Source organism: Vanellus vanellus (genome assembly GCF_965231255.1).
Source record: "Vanellus vanellus genome assembly, contig: HAP1_SCAFFOLD_179, whole genome shotgun sequence".
NCBI lineage: Eukaryota > Metazoa > Chordata > Aves > Charadriiformes > Charadriidae > Vanellus > Vanellus vanellus.
The window spans coordinates 196,794-221,892 of record NW_028128009.1 but is presented as its reverse complement, the minus strand read 5'-3'; the positions used below and the strand labels follow the sequence as shown (position 1 = coordinate 221,892).

Sequence of the window (25,099 nt, the reverse complement as noted above, 5' to 3'; positions counted from 1 at the left end):
CATGCTTGAAGGCCATAATTAGCTTCCTTAATTGGTTCCTAGTAACTCCAGGCCTTGCTTTCTTACTCAGCGCTGTCTGAAGGTACGTGCATAAACTTGCATGTCTGAGCAGCTCCTTGGGCCATTGTTGCTGGAAGCAGAGCTCAGGCACAGGGTGGGACGCTCTTATGGACATCTTCACCCCCCTTGGCTGTGTCCTGTGAGCCTGCCCCCTGTGAGCCCGCCCCTGGGAAGGGACAATTTGTCTCTTCTCCTTTCCTGTCACTGTTGTCTTAGCCCTCCTTCCCCGTTCCCTCTTTCACTCTCCCCAAGAGTTTCCAGTGTTTCCTTCCCCTCTGGTGTCTTCTTCAGCCACGGTTACCTGCCGTTCAAGCGGAGGATGTGCCATAGGTCTGTGGTACGGTGTCCCATCACATCTCCTGTCTCCGCTGTCGTGGAGAGTTTCATGGACCTGCCTGTGGACACGATGGCCCCTACACACCTGAAGTCCTCTTCAGGCTGAGAGATCTGGGGCTGTTCAGTCTGGAGAAAAAATGGCTCAGGGAGACCTTATTAAGGTGTCTCAATGCCTGATGGGAGGGAATGAAGGCAAGGGAGCCAACTGTACCTCAGGAGTTCCCAGTGAGTAGACTCGGAAGGTTGTCAAACTCTGGAACCACTGGAACACTGCAACCGCCCAAAGAGGTTGTTAACTCTCCACCAATGGAGATCTTCCAAAGCCTCAGGAGTTCCCAGTGAGCTTTGAATTTTGAGGGTGAACAAACACTGGAACAGGTGTCTCAGAGAGGTGGTGGAGTCTCTAATAACGGAGTTATTCAAAACCCACCGAGAGAAGGTCCTGAGCAACCTGCTGTAGCTGACCCTGCCTCAGCTGGGGCTTGGACTACACGGTCTCCAGAGGTGCCTTCCAACCTCACCCATTCTGTGAGTGTAGAGGACAAAAGTAAGACAGAAAGAAATGAGAACAGATCCCCTTGGCCACAAACACCTTGGTCTCCTGTGGAGAGGACCTGTGATGAAGAGAGGAAACTTATAATGAGGAAGGAGTAGCAGAGATGGAGTGTTATGCACTGACTGTAATCCTCCATTTCCCATCCCTCGTGTGCCTCTCCAGGCGGGAGTGAGAAGAAGAAATGCAAATGCAAATGAAGGAGTAATTTGAGCCTAGGGAAAAAAAAAAAAAAGTGGGGTGGGGGAATGGTCTAAAATATTTAGTCATAGTTTCTGACTATCCAAGTCTACTTGACTTGGCAATGAACTGATAATTTGTAAGTGATTTCCCTGTCTTTGTTTTGACCCATGATCATCTTTCCCCTCGTATCATCTTGAGGACGGGGAGCGAGTGAGCAGCTTGGTTGTTGTCTGGCTGCTGGTCAAGGTTAACCCACCTTTCATAAACCCGCTTTCATTCACAACCAGACTGGAGAGCACTTTGTAACGTGTGTGGTGGGGATGGGAGAAGCAGATACTGGGCTGATTGTTCTTGAATTCTGAGAGAACTAGACGAGGTAATCTGCTGACCTCTTCGGTCTCTAGCTTGCAGGCTGTAATTCTTACTTACACGAGGAGATGAATAAAAGTGTGCAGTTTCCGTTAGGTGTGACTGTGCACTGCTGTGGAAAAACTGCTTCCACAGACTAACAGCATGACTGCAGTTTTTGGAGATGTCTGCCTGCACAGCTAATTTTCCTGAACATTTCCTTTGTCTTTGGGCTTTTCACCATAGCCTAAGATAACATTTGGAGCTTGAGAGTTGGTTTTGGAGATGGTCTGCAACCTTAGCTTTGAGTGTCCGTGTTTATGCTACTTTATGTGCCTTTTAGATGGCTTTATCTGTTGCACGATCTTGGAGTTGAGCGGCACTTTTTCCCTCTTTGAGCAGTTATTTCAACACGCTCAGTTTTTGAAAGATGAGTTTTAGTGAACACCAGGTTTTTTACAGTGCTGTTTAAGCTGTTGCTGGAATTAGCGCTCAGCATGAGCAACTTGTAATTGGAGTCAGACAGAAAAATTGAAACACTGGGGCCTTTTGTCTTTAAGATGGCTGTGACTGGTGGTGGTGGCTGCGTTTCATTTGTTGCTCCAAGAGCAATGGCTATGTGGCTGGTCAGAGTCTAGCTTAGACCTCAGTCATTACAGTATTATGTCAACTCTTGCTTTAAGAAACAGTTCATAGCTGTTTCAAGAGATGCCGGTGTGAACAGGGTTAAATTTGACAGGGTGGACATGTTCTGTATTGCATTTACATCTCCGAACTGGAGTGCGGGGAGCTTGAGGTGTGCAGACAGCTTCAGGGATTAGCAAAACGGTTGATTGCAGTATGGAGGCTATGTGATGTGTACACAGACATTGCTACAGGTTCACTCACTGTAAACCTGGTGAAACTGTTTGTTTTCATCTGCTGGCTTTCACTGGCATGGACAAATGTAAAAGGTGGAAGATAAACAGAATATAAAAAATACCCACTGATAAGTCAGACGCTGCTGTGGGATAATTGAGTGTTTTGGTGGTTTGTTGAGCACCTCCGTTTTTGGAAGGACACCTGCATTCTCTCTGCTCTCTTTTTTTTTCTTCCAGATTTTGATGTGTCCAGAACATGAAATGGAGAGGGTAAACATGTACTGTGAAATCTGCAGAAGGCCTGTTTGTCGTCTATGTAAACCGGGTGGATGTCATGCAAACCACAGAGTAACAACCATAAGCACTGCCTACAAAACCTTTAAGGTAAAAGTAAATATTGTTGGACCTGGCCTTAAGAAGGGGGAAGAGCACTGAGCCTCGGGTTTAAGGGCAAACTTCCCCTGGCAGGATGCCAGGACGTGTGTTTGGAGGACACTGAACGAGTCATGAGGCATGCTGCTGTGCAACATCTGTTAATGTATATATTAGAGTGACATAGTGTGCGGCTAAGAAACTAAACTATATTTTCTATGAGGCTTCAAACAGAACCCCTTAAAAGCGCTTCCACCTTATGTTAGCCAACTGTGCATCAGGACTGACCAATGCAGAAGGTTTAAGAAGTTAATGGTTTACAATCTGGCTTTTTTAAGGCAAGTGTCCTTGTGGCTTGGGTTAGCTTATACTTCAGAAGCACTCCTGAAGAATCTGCATCGGCAGTTATCGGCTGGGACGCTGTATGTTTTTGAAGTTGCAGAGCTGTTGATTCCCTAAGCACCATACAACAGGGCAGACTTGCAAACACTGCTTTGTTATTAAAGAATGATTGCTGCTGCCTCCTCTTCTTCCTTTGCTTCCTCTCTTGCTCACAGGAGAGAAAAAAAAAAAAAAAAGCCCATCCCAGCCTGCCTTCTGCTCTTTGGCCTCCTCGCCTGTTTGCAAGGCTTTTCCTGTACAGCTGTTAACTCTTGCAACTAAGGAAGTGCAGAGACACTCCTAAGTTCAAGTTTCCAACCACTCATTTTTCTAGCAAACCTTACTACAGATGAGTTAATAACCTATGAGGCTTTTCTATTAGTTCTGGTAATGTCTTGAAGACTCGTGTTCCTAGCCTAAGAGAGAAGGTGACTGCTGTGGCTGGGGAAGGATGAGCCAGCTGAGGCTGTCACCTCTTCTCCTCAGAGGCTGTGCCACCAGTCCTGCACATGGCAGTGGCCTGATGTCCCGGGCCAGTCATGGCGGGTCACTGAGCAGTTCTCCGCAGGGTTGCTGCTCATAACTGATGGCAGGCTCTTGTCCTCGTAACTACAGAAACTGAGTGCTGGCTGGGTGGCCCACCTGTGCTTGTTGTCAGTTTGGGTGGGATGCCCTTGTTCTGCCTGCCAGTTTGCTGTTTTATTTTAACAGGAGAAGCTTTCAAAAGATATCGAGTACCTCATCAGTAAGGAGAGCCAGGTGAAAGCTCGCATCACGCAGCTGGATCTGCTGCTGAAAGAAACAGAGGTGAGAGTGGCTTGTGGGTTGTCTGGGGATGGACCTCGCAAGGACACAGCAGGGACTCCAAATGGAACAGTGAAGTGTTCCAGATCCTTTGGGTTTTTTTTTTGTTAGCCAGCAAAACCATTTCTGAACAGTTTGTGTTGGTTCTGAGTCACAGACGGTAAGACCTAATCCTGACAGTGTGGGAAATTTGGGCAACCTACAGAGGGAAGTTAAGTTTTGGGTGCTGCTGTGAATTTAATTGACATAAAGCTTATTTGATACCTTACCCAAAGAGAGGTGGGTTAGACTTACAGCTCTTGCATATGAGTGGTGCTGCACAATTTATGCTGTCTGTTTACCTTGAGGATGTTGCAGTGAAGTCAGAATTAAGGGCAAAATCTCCCTGCAGAAGAGTCAGAGCTGGGAGCTCACATACGAGCTGAAAAACGCAATGGCAAAAATTGGCAGGAGCTCCTGGCCCTGCCTGTATCTTGCTGCAGATGGCCTTTGTGCTTCATAGTTCCTTTTATCCAGGGCACTCATCAGAGGTGGCACTACAGGGCATAGGGGAGAAACTGGGCTGGACTCCCAGTTCAGGGTGACTGGGGAAGGTGGAAGAGCACCTAGGTCTTGGGCATGAAGACTTCAGACGCTGACTTGCTTTTACAGTGCTTTTCCATGAACTATTTAGACAAACGCTGTGCATAACTCAATACATAATCGGAGGAATAATTTCCTGCTCTTTCCTCTCTGTGTTAACATAGGAGACGCTTACTAGCTTGGGTGCAGTGCTGATTGCATTTTCAGTGTTGAAGAGCATAACAAAGCTCGTTAGTCTTGGCAGTCAAACAGATGACTAGTTTGCTCTGATCTCTTGAACAACCCTAAGTACGTTTCTGTACACAGCCACAGTGCTGTGGGATCCGTCTAAAATGTCTTTTGTTCCCTCCTAGTGCAACAGTGAAAGAGCTAAAGAAGAAGCATCTCAGAGTTTTGAGAAATTATCTCATGTCCTGGAAGAGAAGAAATCCGCAGCTCTTAGGGCAATTGAAGCTTCTAAGAATTTAAGGCTGGAAAAATTGTAAACACAAGCAGAAGAATCTCAAGGGCTCCTGGAAAATAATGGCTTTGTAGGACTTGCTCAAGAACTGCTTAAAGAAACCGATCCATCTTGTTTTGTTCAAACAGCAAAACAACTTCATGTCAGGTATCTTATTAATTATCTTCCGTTTGAGGTACAGGTACTGTTCCAGGGATGTCTGGTCAGTCATATTCTTTGCACACCTGCTAGGAAAGTACTGAATGCAAGTACTTTGTGTTGCAGAGCCTCAGAGGCGGTCCCGGTACCATTCAGTAGAAATTCCTATATTACAGTGTGCATTAAAAAACAGCCCAGAGGAGGGGCTCTGTCCTGCGCCAACGCCTAGCCTTCTTCAGTAGGACTGCAGTGGAAGGGTAACCCATTCAGCTCACTGATACAGTCCTTTGCTCAGAGATTGCATCGGGTATTTGCAAGTTAATCTAACAGGTCTCTTCTGGCTTTAAACTCTTTGATCTGAATAGTTGTGCTCCATTAGCGCTTCACACCTATTTTGTTCTTTGAATGTAATGCCCCAAATTGTTAAAATGCTCTGCCAACCAAAAGATTCCCTGTTAGTTATCTTTACACTGATGTACAAAAGGCCTTTAAATTTTGCATTTTAATTCTGTCTAGAGAGACAAGTTTCTGGGACACATGAGTAAGTACCTGAAAAGAGAACTTTTTTTAAAGCAAAACCTAGCGGTTTTGCTCTAAGGAATGCACCCATGTGAATTCCTTTTTCCCTCTTCTGCCATCCCTCTGCTTCTGTGCTTTCAGAATCCAAAAAGCTACTGAATCTCTGAAGAGCTTCAAGCCAGCAGCTGAAACTACTTTCGAGGACTTTGTGATGGACATAGCCAAGCAAGAAGAGATCCTTGGTGACTTGTCCTTCCATTCCAATGGCAAATTATGAGAGCATCACGTCTTTCTTGAGTTATAGCTTTAAGGGCTTCTCTGGAAAGAGGCAAAACTTGTGCAGGGCTGCAGTTGCAGAACTCAATCTTGTGACTTGCATTGTCCCTTCTGCCTCTGTGATTCACAAGGCGTTACCTGGCAGCAATGCTAGCTTCAGCTTTGATAAAGAAGCTAAGATGCCATGGCATTCAGAACCAGTTTACATTGGCTTCCAAAATATTGTAGTTAAGTAATACTAGGTCTTCCTAGCAGCTTTTTGTCGTGATTGCATGACAGAAAAGAATAGGTTTTTATATGGTTTTTTAGTTGCCAGCAAAAATAAATAATACAACTTTCAAAGTAAAACCAGAAAGGATTTAAGTGCATGAACAGACCCATCCTCATCTGCACTCTTTGACTGAGTCAGATTTCCCCCCCGCACTGTCCCCCCAGTGCTGTAGCCACTCAACAAAGGGCTTCTGTGTTTAATTCTAAAACAACATGTATCTACATTTGAGGTTTTTTTCTCCTGAATCTCTGTCATTCCAGGTCTAGAAATACCAGAAATCAATGAAGAGCAGAGCAAAATGTACAACAAAGCTCTGATCAGTTGGGAATGCCCTGGGAAGACAGACTCAGCTGATATCTATGTTCTTGAGTATCATAAGCTTAATAGAGAAGAGGAGAGTACAACGTGGCAGGAGATCGAAGTTTGCAGCAAGAGCAAAGTAAGATCTGATCTCGATGACGACAGCAGCTATGCCTTCAGAGTTCGAGGATATAAAGGATCCATCTCTAGCCCTTGGAGCCGAGAAGTTATCTTGCGTACGCCTCCAGCCCCAGGTATTGGGTTTTCTTATGTCCACGAGCTGCTGGTGGTGTTAAGAGCTGTAGGTGGTTTCCAGTAGCTCCCAGACTTCTACTACACTGTTACCGGTTGTATACATGTTTAAAAGCACTGTTAACAAACAGGTTAAGTAGGTAGCATACTGAGACTGTGTTAGCTTGCGTAATGTTCCTGGTAGCCTTTAAAAGCGAGGAATTCTAGTGCCAGCATGACTTAAAATATAGTTTATAAGCACAGAAATACTTAACTAAGAGAAAATTTTTTGGGATGCTGTTTTTCAGTTCTCAGTTTTCTTTTTGATGACAAATGCGGGTACAACAGTGAACATCTCCTGCTGAACCCAGGAAGAACCTCTGTGGAAAGTAGGGCTGGATTTCCTCTACTGCTGGGGTCTGAGCGCATGCAGGCCGGATGCTACACAACCCTGGATTACATCATTGGCGACACTGGGATTGCCAAAGGGAAGCACTTCTGGGCTTTTCACGTGGAAGCCTATTCCTACCTGGTGAAAGTGGGAGTTGTTTCTAGCAACAAGATACAGAGGTTGTTCCATAATACCCATGATGTGACCAGCCCAAGGTAAATTGCAGACTCTTGCTTAATACATGTTTTGTATAAGGAGATGGCTTTTTAAAAAATAAATTAAGAGCGAGCCTGGTCTCAATTAGTATACAAGATGAACCTAAGCAGTGGGAAGTGGCTTGAAGGATATAGTGTAAGCAGGTTGTCCTGTTCATCCTCTACTATTAGTAGGAAGATGTTCTAATTGTCCAGAGTCCTATTTTCTTTCTTTCTGGGAAAGAAATCGGGTTTCTACAGATATCAAGATATGTCAGTTAAAGCAAGAAGGTTAAAAAAGAGAAAAAAAAGCATCATTTGCAAGATTGAAGCAATGCTTAGTTGTCAATAGTAAGATTCTGCCTTAATTCCCTTAGCATACTAGGTTTGGCAGCCACTCAGAGGCACAATGTTCACTGTGCATATCTGTGTGTCTTTGCTGTAGCTTGCGTCATGGTGGATTCCAAGTCACTGGCTCATCCCAGGCTATAGATTTGCATATGACACTGGAGTGCTACTGAGCACAAGCCAAAGTGCAGTGGATAAACCAGCAAAAAGATTTCCAGCTCTCAATTACAGTTGTAGTAAGCCTGGATGTGTCTAGGAACTGCAGGCTGGGAGGCTATCTCCCAGGGGCTCTTAACTTTTTCATGAATCTAACAAAAGTGTTGGCCTTCTGCTGTATAACATACTGAAATTATAAAAACGCCAGTGTCTCAAGCTTCTGAAAGTCAGATGGAGACTTTTTGAAAAATGAGAAATTAGATCCTGATTTTCTCATTTCTCCCGGTCCCTGCCAGGAGGGAGTGAAGCTCAGCCCCGCTCCCTCCTTTTACAGGGAGGAAAACAAAATGGAAAAAAGAAAACCAAATTGTCCTATATTAGAAGTGTATAATTCCATTTTAAGGGTAGGGCAGCAATAGGGCTGGTACCACAGCCCCCCAGCCCCACAGCCACTGTGGGTCACCGGCGTAATAATGTACCTCTCCGGTAATAAAAGTATCTTTTGGGAAGGGGGGAGAGATGGGGACTCTCCTGCGCCGGGACCTTTCCCCTCCAGGGAGGCAGAGCCGGAGCAGTGAGCACGGTCCTGCCCGGAGGGCAGCGTGGAGGGGACGCGCACGGGCATCCCGGAGGAACAGCAGCAAGGAAACCCCGGCACTGCACCTTTCCCTTCCTCCGAGCCTTTTTCTTTTCCTCTTTTTAAGGGCTCAACCAGTTTCTTCCCCCTCTGACCGTCACCATGGGGCACTGGCACCAGCAGCTTTGCAAAACCCCATCCTGTAAAAGCCGCCTGATTTTGGCCCTGTTTGGGGATGCGCTGCTTCCATCCTTACAGAACAAACTGATAGATTTGGTTTTCTCCCCCGTCCCCATTTAGCAAGAAGCACCAACGTGCCGTTGTCATTTTGGGTCGGTTTGCTGCAGAAAAAGGCTCCCGCAGGGGACGGGATAAGCCGATGGCAGGAGGGTCCCTGCACCCATCCCACCGCTGCTGGTGGAGGGCGGCAAGGGGACCTTTTCTTCGGGGTTGTCCTCTCCTCCCGGGCTCTGCAGCCCCACGCCGCAGCCCAACGACCCCCCCGAGATGGGAAGAGAGCACGAGAACCATCTCTGCTCAACAGCTCAAGAGGAAAAAACAAAATAAACGAAAGAGATAAAATAATACAATAGGATGAGATACAATAACGCAGGAGCACCCGCCCCACTCGTGGCACTACTTTTATTCTCGGCCACTGCAGTGATTGGGGGGTTTGACAGGATGGACCTTCCAAGGTCCCCTCCCACCCAAACCAGTCTTTGGGTCCATGACTGGAAGTGTCTGAGGTCAGGTTGGATGGGGCTGCAACCAACCCCGTCTACTGGATCCCAAACCACCCAGAAATCCAATCCAAACTGTTCTTTGGGTCCGGTTGGAGGTGTTCAAGGTCAGGTTGGATGGGGCTGGGACCAACCTGGTCTACTGGAAGGTGTCCCAGCCGATGATGGGGAGGTTGGACTGGATGGACCTTCAAAGGTCCCCTCCAACACAAACCGTTCTGTGGGTCTATGACTGGAAGTGTCCAACGTAAGGCTGGATGAGACTGGGACCAACCTTCTCTACTGGTTCCCAAACCTTCCAGCCCAAAAATCCAACTCAACCAACCCAAACCTTCTATGAGTCTGATTGGAGGGGTTCAAGGTCAGATTGGACAGGGCTGGGACCAACCTGGTCTGTTGGAACCCAAACCACCCAAAAATCCAACTCAACCAATGCAAACCATTCTGTGGGTCTGAGTGGATGTATCCAAGGTCCGGTTGGATGGGGCGTTGAGTAACCTGCTCTACTGGAATATGCCCCTGCCGAAGACAGGGGAGGTTGGACGAGATGGACCTTCAAATGTCTCCTCCAAGCCAAACCAATCTGTGTGTCCATGACTGGAAGGTCCGAGGTCAGGTTGGACGGGGCTTGGAGCATCCTGAGCTGCTTGAAGCTCTCCCTGCTAATGGCCACCCCACCAGAGGTTGGCGGTTGCCGTGCCACCACGGTCAGTCAATCAGCGATGAACATGTCACCCTGATGTCACAAGAGGTGCGTGGCACACCCACTCAGGGGGTATAAAAGGGCCCACCGGGTGGTGGGTCCCACACTTTGGAGGAACGTCCATAAGATGACCTCTAACATGGCTGTCGCCACCAAGAACCGACCCACCAGCGTGAGGCGGACCAAGATGGACTTCTGGGATGGGATGGAGCACACCTTCGCTATGTCCAGCGTCACCGCTGAAGGTACGGCCAACCGCAGCCACCTCTCCGGCAGCCAAGACTCAAGGGCTTGTCACCATTTCGGAGCCAGCCATGACACTTGGCGTCTGCCACCGCGTCGCGGCTCAAGGGGGAGATGTTTGGGGTGGACCTGAGAGCTGGTGGAGATGGGGCCTGACCTGGTTCTTCTTTGTTTTTTCAGAGCGAACGGCCGTCTGGGATGCAGTGGCTGGCTACATTCAAGACCAACTCCTGCTCCACAAGGTGGTGCAACACCCGCGTCCTCCTTATGCACCATGAGGGGTGGTGGGATCCCCCTGGGGCGTGGCCTGCTCTCACCCTTCAACTCCTCAGAAAACAGGAATCTCACCCCAAAAGTCCCCACTGACGGCCAAACGGGGCCTGTGCAATGTTGGTGTCACTTCTGGTAGGGCTGATCCAGGTCGCTGGAGACCCCCCCGGGATGGCCTCATCCTGGTTCTGCCCAAACTCCAGTGCTGGTTTTTTCTCCTGAGGAGGGGAAGGACTCAACATCTCCTCCCCAAAGTTCTCCCCACCGCCCAGCTCGTGCCTCCAAACGGTGGGAGAGGGCAGGATCCAGCCTGAAGCACCATCCCTGGATGGGGGAGGTCACCTCCAGATCTTCCCTCTAGCCAGTCCTCACCCTCCCACCCTTCTCGTCCACTTGCAGGGCGTCCGAATTCCCACCCTTGGCTCCTTCGGTACTGTCCTCGAACGCGTCCAGGTCGGAGATGAAACCCTGACTATCCAGAAGCCGGTGTTCCACCTGGCCAGGAACCTTGCTGTTGTCCACAACCTGATGGACAACAAGGACTACCTGCCCGGTAAGATGGCTGACTGCATGGTCATCTTCTCTGAAGCAACTCCAAAGTCCAATAATTGAGTGGTTTTGAGTTTTTTTGGGGCAATGCAATGATTGTGACACACAAGCTGTAGGACACGGGCCACCGGGTGAGCGTCTCCATCCTTCTCCTGTGGTTCTTCCAGGCAACAAGGAGCTGGAGCCCCTCAAGTACTCCAAGGTGGCCGTGGCAGCCGCCGTGTCCCGGCAGAAAGTGGTGGACTGCATCCAAGGCACCACGACCCTCCTCTCGCACTGCCTGGGGAAGGGGGAGAATGTGGCCCTCATCCTGAGGGAGGTGGGGGTGCTCCTCATCGAAGGCACGAAAGTGCGCGTGAAATTCTACCGCAGCTTCCTGGAGAGGCTGTCTGGGAAGGAGAACTTGGAGAAGGTTGTCTTCAAGGTAAGCATTTTGGTTTCTCTGTGGTGCGTGCGGTCCCACGGCAGTGTTCTGGCACTGCTTGTGTGGGGTCCCTCAGGACACGTTCAGCCACTCGGTCCAGGTGAGAGTTACGGTCCTGCCAACACTTGCTGCCTCAAGCTCCTCCGACACTTGAGTGCCTCAGCCATGTGGGGGATGTCCCACCATTTTTGGCCTCTTCCAATGTGGGGTGCTTTAACCACGTTGAGGGATGTCCTGCCATCTTTGGCCTCCTCTAACACTGAGACCCTCAACCACATTGAGGATGTCCTGCTGTCTTTGGCATCCTCCAGTGTGCAGTGCTTCAACCACGTTGAGGATGTCCTGAATCTTTGTGTTCCTCCATTGCAGGACATGATTGTGTCCCCAGTGGTACCCGTGGCCTCACTGAGCTTCTCCGGCCGTGTCATCCTCTTTCCCAAGTGAGTACGTTGGCGGCTGTAGCCGCTCTTTGATGCCAACGCCCAAGGTAGCATCTCTTCCTTGTGCCGCTGCGGGTGTCCTGGGGACACCAGGCGGCGACTCTTGATGATGTCTCCAGGCCGCAGTCACTCCCATAAGGCAGCTCTGAGGGGAAAGACAGAGGAATTTGGATGACATTTCTTCCCGTGGTGGCCTGGACTTCTTTGCTGGGCGACTCCATTTCCCAGGCCCGTCCTTGGGGATGGGATGTGGTAGACTTGGGAAGTCAATGGCCTTCATGGCAATGCCAAACTCTGCCTGCGGGCAAGTGGCCGCAGCAAGTGGCAAGTGCTGGTGGTGCCATGGGTCATATGGGTGTCTTCTCCTTCTTTCCAGGTTTGTGATGGAGTGTGTGCCCAAACACCCACCCAGGGCTCTCCTCAAGACCTCGAGACAAGTCCCTGGTGAGGATGTGCAGACGAGAAAAGACAGTTTGCCACCTCTCCAGCAAGGTGGGAAAGGTAAAGCAGCTCCCAGCTCTTCTCCATGGGACGGGCAGCCAACTTCTGCCATGTTGTGGGGAAATGGCCGACGCTGAGCGCCAAAAGGCTCCGACTTGTCCCAAAGCTTCAGGCCAACTCCTGAGGGCCTTTTGTCCTAACGATTTGTTGGTGTCACCAAAAGAGAGCCCCGGGGTGGGATGTGCCCAAGGGTACAGTGGGAGGATGGTGGGCCAAGGCCTTCTCCTCCCCCTCTTCCCCTCAGAAATGACACCTGTCCCCTCCCCGGCACCACCCGGCTCCTCCTTCCTCACCATCATGATGATGATGAAGTCGGAAAACCACATTGGAAATGGTGCTGGTGTTGGGGAGGACACGATGGGGCTGCTAGAGGAGCAGAATGTCCAACCCTCAGACATTTTGGGAAGGGGCCTGAGCACCCCCTGCGTGTCCCTGGGTGGTCTGGCAGCGTCACAGCGACGCTCTTCTGAGGAGGTGTCTTCTTTCTGGTTCCAGTGGGGTTTCCCGGTTTTCCCTTTCCTGCTGCTCCGAGCCCGACTCAAAGCAAAACACCACAGTTCGGGGAAATCTTGGAGCTGCAGAAGAAGAAGAGGACAAGGTCTCTGGCCAGGTGAGGCTGAAGGCTCAGGGTGGGCGGCCGCACGGGGCCATTTTACCCGGAGAGGTGGGAGACGCTCCATCCCTGGAGACATTCCAGGCCAGGTTGGATGGGGCTTTGAGCAACCTGATCTGGTTGAAGACCTCCCTGCTCATGGCAGGGGTGTTGGACTAGATGGACCTTCAAAGGTCCCTTCCCACCCAAACCATTCCATCAGCCTGACTGGAGGTGTTCAAGGTCAGGTTGGATGGGGCTGGAACCAACCTGGTCTACTGGAAGGTGGCCCTGCCGATGACAGCGGGGGGCGTTGGACTAGATGAACCTCTAAATGTCCCTTCCAACCCAAACCATTCCATGATTTTCTGACCCAGCAAGAGCCCGTTCCCCAGCCCTGAACGCTCCTTGGTCATCACCACCCAAGAGTGGTGAAGGCAGCACCTGGAGGGGTGGGATGTGGCTGCCGGGAACACCCCCATTTCACAGGGCTGGATCTTCTCCAGCTCTTCAGGAGAGCCCCAGCGTGGTCTAGGGACAATGGGACAGCTGTGTGTCAGATGAGGGTCCCGGCACAGGGGGTTTCCTCAGCCAACCTGCTGCTGGCTACATGAGGAGGCACGTGGCTCATGGGGAGGGGCAGAAAGCAGCCCCAAACCCATTGTGTCCTCAGGTAGACCTCTCCCTTTGTGTCCTTCCAGGCGGCGGTTGGTGGTCCCAAGGGTCTCCTCCGACACAAACCAACCCATGACCAGCCAACCCAAGGGCAAAGCAATGCCCAAAAGACAACATGGACGCAGAGCCAAGAGATGGCAGCCAACCCTCAGTCCGATAGAGGAGGAAGAGGAGGAGAAGGAGGAAGAGAGGGAGGAAAAGAAGGAGGAGAAAGAGGAAGAGAAGGAGGAAGAGAAGGAGGAGGAGGAAGAGAAGGAGAAGGAATAGGGGAGAAAATCCTCACCGAACGCACAGTGCTGAAGGCGGTGAAGGCCGAGTCCTCCCATCCCCGCGAAGCCTCGGCCTTCATAACGTCTGTAATAGCCGTATTATCGGCAACGAGTTCTGAGGTCAGCCTGCTCAAGGAGCCTGCCTACGGGGCCCTCCAACGGCCACCACCGAGCCGAGGCAGCAAAACCAGCAAAGCTGTCCCTCCATGGAGAGTTCAGAGAAGACTTTAAAGGACAGTCCTGTGAAGAGTCCCTGGAAGGATCCCCTGAAGAGTCCTCCAGAGAGTTCCCTGCTGAGAACCCTCTGTCACCCGCTGCCAAGAACCCTGGCCAGACCCCCGGCTGTCCCCCAGCATCGGCCACCCCGCATGGCCCAACTGTTGGAGGAGCTGCTGAGGAGGCAGTCCCAGGAGGTTTTGACCCGCTCGCTGCTGCCACCAGCCGTTGTCTCCTGCCAGGCTGTGCCTAGATCGGGAGAGGCGGGTGGCAAGCAGGCCAAGCGCCCCGCGCCACACGGCACCCCCAGGACGCAAGAGACCTCCCCGTGGGCCAACATCCCACCCAAGAAGAGGAAGATGGTGGTGTGCTAGGTGGAAAAACACTCCAAACCCCTGTGGGAGGGAACGCCGGAGCGGGACGGTGCCGCAGTGGGCAGCAGCAGGCAGCACATGGGCAGCAACAAGCGGAGGGCATCTGATGGCAACACCATGGCCACCAAGCGACGCAGAAACCTGGTGGATGCTGGGGGGCAAAGTGCCCCACGCTCCCCCAGCCTCTCTTCATGGGCTGATAGAGAAGGCGTGGAGCACGCATCCCCACCGCATGCGACCCGCACCCACCCACTCCAGCCCCAGCCCCACTCTCCCACATCTCTCTCTCTTTCTTAATTCATTAAAGGTTTGATGTTTGGTTCACAGTGCATCTGCCTGCGGTCATTCCTGCAGTGGGAGGCACGGGGGTTAACGCAGCCCGTGCCGCATGTGTACATCTGACCCTCCACCTCTTCACCCCTGTATATGAGGAATCCCCCAAGGTTGTGGATGGAGACTGTCCTGGTTTGAGATAAAACAGAACCAATTTCGTTCAGTAACTTCGCTTCTTAGCGGGGCCTCTTCTAACTACTAAAATAACTGCATATTGTGCAGACAGTGTTCACTCTCTCAGAGAGATCAGACCAATTGTTTATAGCTGATGCCCAGGCATGGGATGCAGAGAGGCTCCTGCTTATACTTATTGCCATAACAGACAAGGCCAACCAACTTTGTTATTTGCCCCGTCGGAGGGTCAGAAGCGGAAAAGCATAGTGGGGTCCCACCTGGAGGGAGGAGCGGACAGGACAGGTGACCCAAAACTGACCAACAGGGTATTCTATCCTGTGGGAAACCTTGGCTGGTCCGAGGGATCAGAATGCGAGTTTAACGTTGACCTTGAGCAGATATCCGTGTACCCTTGAAGAGACTGGGGAGTCCTGAGAAGAGCTAAGTAAAAAGATAAAGGTTGGCAAACATCCTGGCTTTGACCACAGCATGAACAGTGTGTGATGTGAGAGCGTATCGGGCAAAAGTAGAATGCTGAATATATGCATAGATAAGCACCTGGGTAAAAGAATATAAAAAAGCACTGCTTGTTAAGTAAAGAAATTGGATTGCTGCAACTTGATGTCCAGTGTTGTGTCCGTCCCAACAACGACTCAGTATTATCAAGATTTTATCCCGCACATTTACACAAAACAAACAATAATATTCTTTTTTATTACACGTGGCAGGTCAGTGGCAATTCTTCATGCCTAATCTACTGATTACTCTGGTGTCTTGTCATGTTGAGAACATAACTCTCCCTCCTATAGTGGAATTATATTGTTACTGATTCATTGAATAAACTAATTATATTTTCTTCAGTCATGCCACTTGGCCAAGAATAAGGAGAAACATATTAAGGGAGGTAAATATTTATTAGCTTGTCTTCCTCTGACCTTAATTATGTTGGATAAAGCCCAACATTCAAAACAAAACGGAACTCTCTTGTTACTACCTTTTACAAGACACTTCAAGGGGGTATTTATTTAATCTACATTTAGTAATATAAAAGTTTGGTGTATCACTGCATCTAATCCTGTAGACACTCAAGACAGCCAGCAGAGAGCACGGAGCACCTCTGGGAAAGTGAGTCCTCTCACCTGTCTTTGGCACTGTCTTATGATTCAATAAATAGCCCCAAAAGAGTGCCTATATCTCTCCATTTCCAACAGAGAGCCTACATGAGAAATTTAAACTACATTCCTAACCTTAGGGTGGCTAAACTTAGACCACACAAATCTTGATCATGAAGAAAAGCTCTATGAAAGACGTATGTTGTATATCTCAGGAAAGTACACGAAGGGTTAACAGCCCATTTCCACCTTTTCTATCTACACTCAGTTGTTACAGGGAGTCACCACGTGTGTGACAATATATGTAGAATCATTGAATCATAGAATCATAGAATTGTCTAGGTTGGAAGAAACCCTTGGGATCATCGAGTCCAACCATCTACCCTACTCTACAAAGTTCTCCCCTACACCATATCCCCCAACACCACATCTAAACATCTCTTAAACACATCCAGGGATAGTGACTCAACTGCCTCCCTGGGCAGTCTATTCCAATGCCCCACCACTCTCTCTGTGAAAAATTCTTTCCTAATGTTCAGTCTAACTCTACCCTGTTGGAGCTTGAAGCCATTCCCTCTTGTTCTGTCATTAATTACCTGTGAGAAGAGACCAGCACCAACCTCTCTACAGTGCCCTTTCAAATAGTTGTAGAGAGTGATGAGGTCTCCCCTCAGCCTCCTCCTCCTCCAACTAAACAGTCCCAGCTTCTTCAACCGCTCTTCGTATGATTTGTTTGCTAGGCCCTTCACCAGCTTCGTTGCCCTCCTCTGCACTCCCTCCAGCACCTCGATATCTCTCTTGTATTGAGGTGCCCAAAACTGGACACAATACTCGAGGTGTGGCCTCACCAGTGCTGAGTACAGGGGCACAATCACCTCCCTACTTCTGCTGGCCACGCTATTTCTAAGACCAGCCAGGATGCCGGTGGCTTTCTTGGCCACCTGGGCACACTGCCGGCTCATATTCAGCCCCTTGTCAATTAGAACCCCCAGGTCTCTTTCTGCCCGGCAGCTTTCCAGCCACACCTCCCCAAGCCTGTAGCGCTGCACGGGGTTATTGTGGCCCAAGTGCAGGACCTGACACTTGCCCTTGTTGAAACTCATACCATTGATGTTGGCCCAATGATCCAATCTATCTAAGTCTCTCTGTAGAGCTTCCCTATCCTCCTGGGAATCAACACTCCTGCTTAACGTGGTGTCATCTGCAAACTTGCTGATGATACACCCTATGTCCTTATTGAGATCATCAATAAAGACGTTAAACAGAAATGGTCCCAACACTGAGCCCTGAGGCACACCACTTGTGACCGGCCGCCAGCTGGATTTAAATCCATTGAGCACCACTCTTTGGGACCTTCCAGTCAGCCAGTGCTTGATCCAGCGGATCGTATACTCATCCAGGCCCTGCGAAGCCAGTTTTTCCACGAGAATTGTATGGGGGACAGTATCGAATGCTTTTCGAAAGTCCAGGTATACAATATCAACAGCCTTTCCCTCGTCCAAGATTCTGGTTATCTTGTCATAGAAGGAGATGAGTTTCGTCTGGCAGGACCTGCCTTCCATAAACCCATGCTGACTAGGCCTCACCCCCTGGTAACTAGGCCTGATCCCCTGGTACTAGGCCTGATCCCCTATATATATGGGGGAAAATTAAAAGTATTTCTATCCTCTTTGTAATATGCTATCTTTCATCATCACTAAGTTCAAAAAGCGGGGAGGATGGGCAAATGATGTCATAGTTTCTTCCTCTAACAGTAATTTAAAAACTGGTAAACATTGTCTGAGAAGATGGAAAGTACTTGCCTTTCTGCAAGTCTCGCCCGGTCGCTTCCAAGGGTAATAGCTCATTTTGCTGAGGTGAAGACACAGTTTTTGTTGATTGGTGTTTGAGACGGTACGGAATCTTGTAATACTCAGCTAAATATATCCCTATTACTATGGGATGTGTCGAGACACATCCCATAGTAATATATATATCCCTATTACTATGGGATGTGTCGAGACAACTATGCCTGTGTCGAGATATACGGTTTAGCAAAAAGGATCTTAGAAGGATGTTTAACCTGTCACAAAGTGAATAAGAGACAACTTAGAGAAAAAGTACAAGAAGGGCGTGAATTGGCTAAAAGACCATTTGAAAAAAAAAAAAAAAAACCCAAAAAAAAACCAAGTAGATTTTACTGAATTACCGAAGGTTGAGAGATATCAGTATCTATTAGTCTTGGTTGATGATCTTTGTAGAAGCCTTCTCGGTGGTAAGAACTACGGCGAAAACAGTTATTAAAGTCCTCTTGGAAGAGAGGCCCACATTTTACCTCCAAAATAATCAAGAAGCAACTAAATTATTTGGAACAAAATGGGAATACCACACTCCCTGGTATCCTCAAAGTTCTGGGAAAGTAGAAAGAATGAATGAGGAGATAAAGAAACATCTAACCAAGCTGAAGGTAGAGACGAGAATGAATTGGGTTATATGTTTGCCATTAGCCTTACTACATATTAGAACTCAGCCAAGAACAGATACTGGTATATCCCCCTTTAAATTGTTGTATGGGATGCCTTACGATTTCAGAATATTAGTAAAACACCTGAAAGTCGAAGATGAAATCTTAACGGAGTATATTTTAGAACTCACTAAAAGAAGAGACCTCCCTTGAACATTTCCATACACCGAATCCAACCTGGAGATCAGGTGTTGACCAAAACCAGAAAAGAAACATCTTTAACGCCCCGCTGGGAGGGACCTTTTTGTTGTTTTACTTAACACAGATACAGCAGTACGGACAGCGGAGAAAGGATAGACCCACACTGGCAGAATAAAAAGACCTATCTTCCCAGAAAGGTGGACTATGACGTCGGAACCGAGAGACCTTTGAGTAAGATTAAGGAACAAGACTGGTAAATGCACTTTTCCAGAAGAGAAGTAACGGATAGTTTAACCATGTATAAAGCACCATACTTCTGGATACCTATGTTGGGTTGTTTGCAAGTGTGCAAAGTTTGGTAGGAAGTGGTCATGTGTCTCGTTTAACATGCAATCTTGCTGTATGAATTGTGGCAAAAATCTGACGTATCAGGAATCAGAAAGTCAAGCAAAAATCTGTAAATTATTTTGGGGATGAGAACTATCAATATCTGAACCCTGGGAGGTATAAGAAATGAACTGGTATTGAGCCTTAAGACAGTGCGCTGTAAGATTCCTCTGGAAACAGGCCCAGCAACAAAACAGGTGGAAATATATTTAAGAATTATTGATAAATTAACAGCAGAGTTACTAAAGTGAGAAAGGCGTGGTAAAAGGAAAGCCAGAAAATTCCCCTGAAGACTACCTGCTGCTGCCGAGCAGATGTTGATATCCCGTTGCTCTCTGCACGAGAGTGGACGAGGACAGGCAGAGAGGTATTAAACAGTGGGGCAATGAAAGCTGGTATCCTTTCACTACCACGGCCTCAAGAAATGAGCACCAACCCTTCAACTGGCACCATAGTTAACTACCTTAATTTCCACCCTGGCGGGGCCCCTCATAATACTGTGGTTAATTCTAACCTTCGGGCCTTGTTATTGTTAACAGATTTGTAGCTTTTGTTAAGAACAGGTTAAAAACAGTGCAACTAATGGTAATAAAGCAATCAAAACTAGAAATGAAGATTATACCAGATGAAAACTCTGTTAAATGCAGCTTGTGAAGTACTGTCCAGGTTTGATCAGCAAATTTCTTGTAAATAAAAGAAAAAGAGGGGAAGGATTGTAATAAGTAACAGAAGATCATTTGCTGATCCAACCAGTCGCTCAAGGACCGTCTGGACAGGAGGTTATCTCAAGCACAATAAAAGCTCAAGCACAAGCGCTTAAGCGGTTTGATGAACAAAATAGTGAAAAGTAAAAGGGGGGAATTGTGATAAGCTCAGCGCTGTTTGTTCACCAAACCTAGAAACTCGCATTGTCACATTGTTTTACAAAAAGGCAATTGCTGAACCTGCTGTTGCAAGATAGCCCGCATCCTGTGAGCGGGCAAGGCTAAAACTGCAAAGGTCAGGTTATGCAAACAAAGTAGGATGTGAAAAAGACTTGGAGGAGGGGAGGGGGGCTCATGAAGACGAAGAGTACATGATGTGAGGAAGACATGAATCTTTCATCCCTGCGACAACCAGGAGGAAAAGGAAAGCAGAAAACGACCCCCTAGCAACAAGTTGTGTCGTGCAGATGCAGAGTACCCCTCTACCGGAAAAAGAAGAGTATAAAACCAGGGACTTTCGGGAAACGGGTGCGAGCCGTCGGCGGAGTGAGACTCCCGGGCCGCCCAGTGCTGTTTTGCTTGCTGCCGCTTGCTAATAAATACTTCAGTCTTAATTGGCTCCGTCTCCTTGCATCAATGTGTGGGACTAACCCATAACAAACCTGAAATTAATTACAGCTTGTTGGGAGTGTCGAGATGCTCGGTGGGGGCTCGGGGGTGGGTGGTGGGGGGAGAAGCGGTGCCCTGACCCCCACCTCTTGCTTTTCCCTTCTCCTCCCCAAGACTGCACAGCGCAAGATGAGGGAAATGCTCCAGCAGGTGAAGCAGCAGGAGCAGAAACACGCTCCGGGAGCCCCGGCCTCGCAGCACAGCAAGGGAGGCTCCCGCCGTGCCGCCCAGCACCGCCCGATGAATGTAACCCCGCCGCCGGACATCCCCCCCTCCCAAATCCTCCTCCCCCACCCCCAGCAGGTCAGGGGAGCAAACCAAAGACCCCCCCAAACACACAGCCCCCCATTCCCCGCGGCGCTGCGAGGATGCACAGCCGAGGGGTACGGGGAGGGCTCTCTCCATCCCACAGCCTCCCCCTTCCTCCTCCCTCGCCTCCCGACGCTCTCCCTTTAGTTGGACTAACGTGGGCAGGTTTGGGTACCTCAGCACCTCACGCTTGTGTCTCCCTTTTAGAGATTCTGTATGCCTTGGAAACCTGAGAGTTGGAGATCTTTTTTTAATTAATTTTCTAATAAAAAAAGAACCGAGTTGGAAAAGCGATGGGGATAGGCAGCACTCTGGTCATTCTCTCCGGGGCGTTGTGGAGGAAGGCTGCCAGTCTTCCTCCCAGTGTACTTTTCCCCGTTGGCTCCAGACTGCTGCTGGGGCTGAGCTCTGAGCCGCCAGAGCGGTTCTCAGCAGACGGTCACTCGGCGCAGACAATGAGGCCCTGAATAGCCCTTCCTGTGCTCTTGATGGCTCCGGACGGCTCTGCTCCTCTGCTGCTTCTAAGGTGGGGCTGCCCCAGTGCCCTCACTCAGGAGCCTTTTGTCTGTGCGGGTCTCACTTGTGACAGGGGGTGGGGGTGTTGCCAAACTAACTGCTGTGCTGCGATGTGTGAGTGGGTGTTCCCGCCCGTGTCAGTGCCAGAGCTCTTCCGTAGGCTCCTTCTGCCAGCGGAGAGCCAGGGGCCGCTCCTTCGGGAGAGAGCTTGTTTAAAAAGAGAAAAAAAAAAAAAAAGGGGGGAGAACTGGGAAAAGAAAAAAGAGGAAAAAGATAAAAAAAGGGGAAAAAAGTAAAAAAGAGAAAAATTAAAACGGGGGAAAAGGGAGAAACAGAGAAAAAAGGGGGGAAAAGAAAAAAAAAGGGAAAAAGAACAAAGGGGAAAAAGAGGAAAAAAGTAAAAAAAGAGAAAAAGTAAAACGGGGGGGACGGGAAACAGAAAAAAGGGGGAAAAAGCAAAAAACAAAAAGGGAAAAAGAAAAAAGGGGAAAAAGAGAAAAAAGGGGGAAGAAGTGAAAAAAGAGAAAAATAAAAATGGGGGGGAAAGGGGAAACAGAGAAAAATGGGGGAAAAGGCAAAAAAAATCGGAAAAAAAAGGGGAAAAAGAGAAAAAAGGAGGGGGAAGCGAAAAACAAAAGGGAGAAAGAAGAAAAAGGGCAAAAGAAAAAAAAAAACACATATTAAAAAAGAAAGGTAGAAAGGAAAAAAACAAACAAACAAACCAAGGAAGGAAAGTGGGAACATCCCCCGGGCAGGAGGAGGGACAGGAGCCGGGGGAGGGAGGAGGTGGGGGGAGGTGGGGGGAGGTGGCGGTGCCAGCGCCGGCCCCGGGGGCTGCGACACCACGTTTTTGTCCTCTACTGCAAAGTGTTCTGTGAAAAACAACCAACCAAATCCCACCCACCGACAACATCAAAAAACAAAGAGAAATCTCTCCAGCTCACACGAGTCTGAGCTGCTCTCCGCTGCTCTCTTTCCAGTGTCTCGGGGGGGTCACGGCCGAGCTGAGATTGGGGGGGGTGGTGGTGGGAGTTTGCCCCATGGCTGTGATGGGGGGAGAAGGGGTGGGTGAGGAGTGGAGGATGTGGTGTGGGGTTTTTTTTTGGGGTGGTGGTGTTTTTTTGCCAGGTGTCGCTTTACCCAGTGGCTCGGGGAGGCGTTGGCATCAGGAAGCCTGTGCTAAAGCGGGGTGGGGGCCTCGCCGCAGTTGGTTAGCAGAGCCAAAGTCGTTATTAATGGTTATTAATGGTGCACTAATTACGCCCTTGTAACGGGGAAGCTCAGATGCCCCCTAAGCACCCCCCCGGTGCTTCTCTAGCCAGGCGAGCGCTGGGCGTCCCCCCACAGGAGAGGAGAGCACCTCTGGGGTGGGTGGAAGGGCATCACCCAACGGGGAGAGGACCAAGATGGGGCCTGGGTGTCCCTTGGGGTGGCCGGGTGGCGGGGTAGGGCTGCTGGGGGCTGCCACGATGAGGGACACCCCCACACCTTTCTCCATGGCTCCCAGAGCTCTGCTCCCTCCCTCCCTCCCACCCATCCAGTGCCACCGGAGGGGTGGTGTCCCCCCTCCTGGGGCGGGCAGGGGCTGTGCCACCCCATCTAACACCTCAACGCACCAAAGCACCGCACTGGGGGAAGGACTCTGCGCTTGGTAGCCCCGTGCTCCCCAGCACTGTAAGGATGGGGCTGAGCCCCCACCACGGCCACCCTGTGCAAACCAAAGACCCCCCCAAACACCCCCCCCCCCATTCCCCGCAGCGCTGCGAGGATGCACAGCCGAGGGGTACGGGGAGGGCTGTCTCCATCCCACAGCCTCCCCCTTCCTCCTCCCTCGCCTCCCGACACTCTCCCTTTAGTTGGACTAACACAGGCAGAGAGAGAGAGAAAGAGAGGTTTTATTATTCTTTTTTTTTTTAATTTTTTATTTTTTATTTCCTAAAAGCCACCGGTTTTCATCCCAGGCATGGCCAGAGGAGCTCACCCAGCGTTGAGGGGGGGAGGTTGGGCTGCGGCACACAGCGCAGCGGCTCATCAGTTTTTAGAATTAATGTAACGATAACAACACTAACGGCGATTTTTAAGTTTTGTAAGGATTTTATTCATTTATTTATTTATTTCATTTCAGAGGGGGTGGGGGCGGGAGGGGGATGTTTGTTTTTTAGCACAAGCCGGCTTTTCTAGAGGTTAAAGAAAGGCCGTGCTCGGCCGTAAACGCTTTGGGGAAAGATCCCGGTTGCAAGGAGAGAAGGTGGGAAAAGAGGGGCAGGGGGGGAAAACAGATTTCCAAGAGGTTGTCAGCCCAGGGCTGGGGGAAAAAAAAAAACAAAACACTAGCAAAATTATTATTTTTTTTTTAATTTCAAAAATAAAACACACACAACCCCCAACCCCAAATGACACACACACATCCATACACAAAAACTACCTCAGGTTTTCATACCTCAGCACATTGCGCTTGTGTTTCCCTTTTAGAGATTTTGTATGCCTTGTAAAACTGATAGCTGGAGCATTATTTTTGTTTATTTTCTTAATAAAAAAAAAAATGAGTTGGAAAACACACTCTTACTGAGTGCGAGGCGGGAGAAGGAAAGCAATCCCACGGGTGCCAGAGCTCTTCCATAGTCTCCTTCCGCTGGCTGAGAGCCAGGGGCTGTTCCTTTGGAGAAAGCTTGAGAGATGTTTGAAAAGAGAAAAAGAAAAAAAAAACAAAAGAAAAAAATGGGGGGAGAAAAAAAAAGAGGGGAAAGAAGAACAAAGAGAAAAAGGAGATAAAAGGGGGGGAAGAAAAAAGGGGGAAAAAAAAAAGGGAAAATGAAAAAAGGGGAGGGAAGAGAAAAAAAAAAGGAAAAGGAAACAAAAACCCCAAATATAAAAAAAGAAAGGTAAAAAGGAAAAAAAAAACAACTAAACCAAGCAAGGAAAGTGGTGAAAGCCATCGGGCAAGAGGGACGAGAGCCAGGGGGTGAGGTGGCGGTGCCAGCGCCGGCCCTGGGGGCTGCGACACCACACTGCAAAGTGTTCTGTGAAAAAAAACAACCAAAACCCACCCAACGACAACATCAAAAAACAAAGAGAAATCTCTCCAGCTCACACGAGCCTGAGCTCGCTCTCCGCTGCTTTTGTTCCAGTGTCTTGGGGGGGTCACGGCTGAGCTGAGATTGGGGGGGTGGTGGTGGGAGTTTGCCCCATGGCTGTGATGGGGGGAGAAGGGGTGGGTGGGGAGTGGGGGATGTGCTGTGGGGTTTTTTTTGGGGTGGTGGTGGTGTTTTTTTTGCCAGGTGTCGCTTTACCCAGTGGCTCGGGGAGTGTGACGAAACGGGAAAAAGGGCTTCACTGAGAGGTTCAAATTAACAATTTCTTTGGACTTCGCTCACGGGTCCAATACGTCACTATTGCAAGTTCTGTGTGTGCGATGGCGATTACACTATTGCAATTTAAAAGAAATTAGCAGGATCCACTATTGCGAGCTACAAATGCCCCCGACAAGTAGCAACACAAACCGCAAGGGCGCTAGATATTAATACCTTAGAAGAGTGCACCAGTCACAAACTCAATCACATGCCCTATACCGTACGGATGTTTCTTAGTCACTTACCCTCTCTCTCTCAGGTGAGGTCGCTCCATCCCGGGGAAGTTACCCTGTAGAGCGTCCTGGATGGGGGGGGGGGGGTGGATCTCCGAGGGGCCAGCTGTATCCTTGGAGGATTCCCCATTTGTCTCCCCAGACCCTGCGGTTTATATTTCCCGACTCGGTGAGGGTGCAGGATTATGCCCGAGTGGATTACACTGTCTGGGATATTTCCCTCTGGTGGTGCCATAGCGAAGTCTCTGTTGCCAATTTGTGATGTCCGGCGCTCAACGTCACGGGAAGAGTGGTGGGATGGGACTCGGGGCATTTTGTTTGTTAAGGGCCATTTGGTTTTGGTTGTTCTGTGCCATCTTGAGATAAGCCCGGGCTGAGCTGTTTTGCAGCTG

At 49.3% G+C, this 25,099-nt stretch overlaps 1 protein-coding gene across 1 annotated transcript; it reads left to right on the top strand.

Moving 5' to 3' along the window:
• Positions 1–2,577: 2,577 nt before the first annotated feature.
• LOC309684781 (E3 ubiquitin-protein ligase TRIM36-like) lies at positions 2,578–7,284 on the top strand (the record flags this gene model as incomplete). Its single annotated transcript, XM_082500646.1, is given in 7 exon segments — positions 2,578–2,724; positions 3,805–3,900; positions 4,833–4,961; positions 4,965–5,086; positions 5,738–5,862; positions 6,404–6,697; positions 6,983–7,284. Coding segments are annotated over 7 exon segments (1,215 nt in total), but the record flags the coding sequence as incomplete, so codon positions are not given.
• Between the last annotated feature and the right edge of the window lie 17,815 nt (positions 7,285–25,099).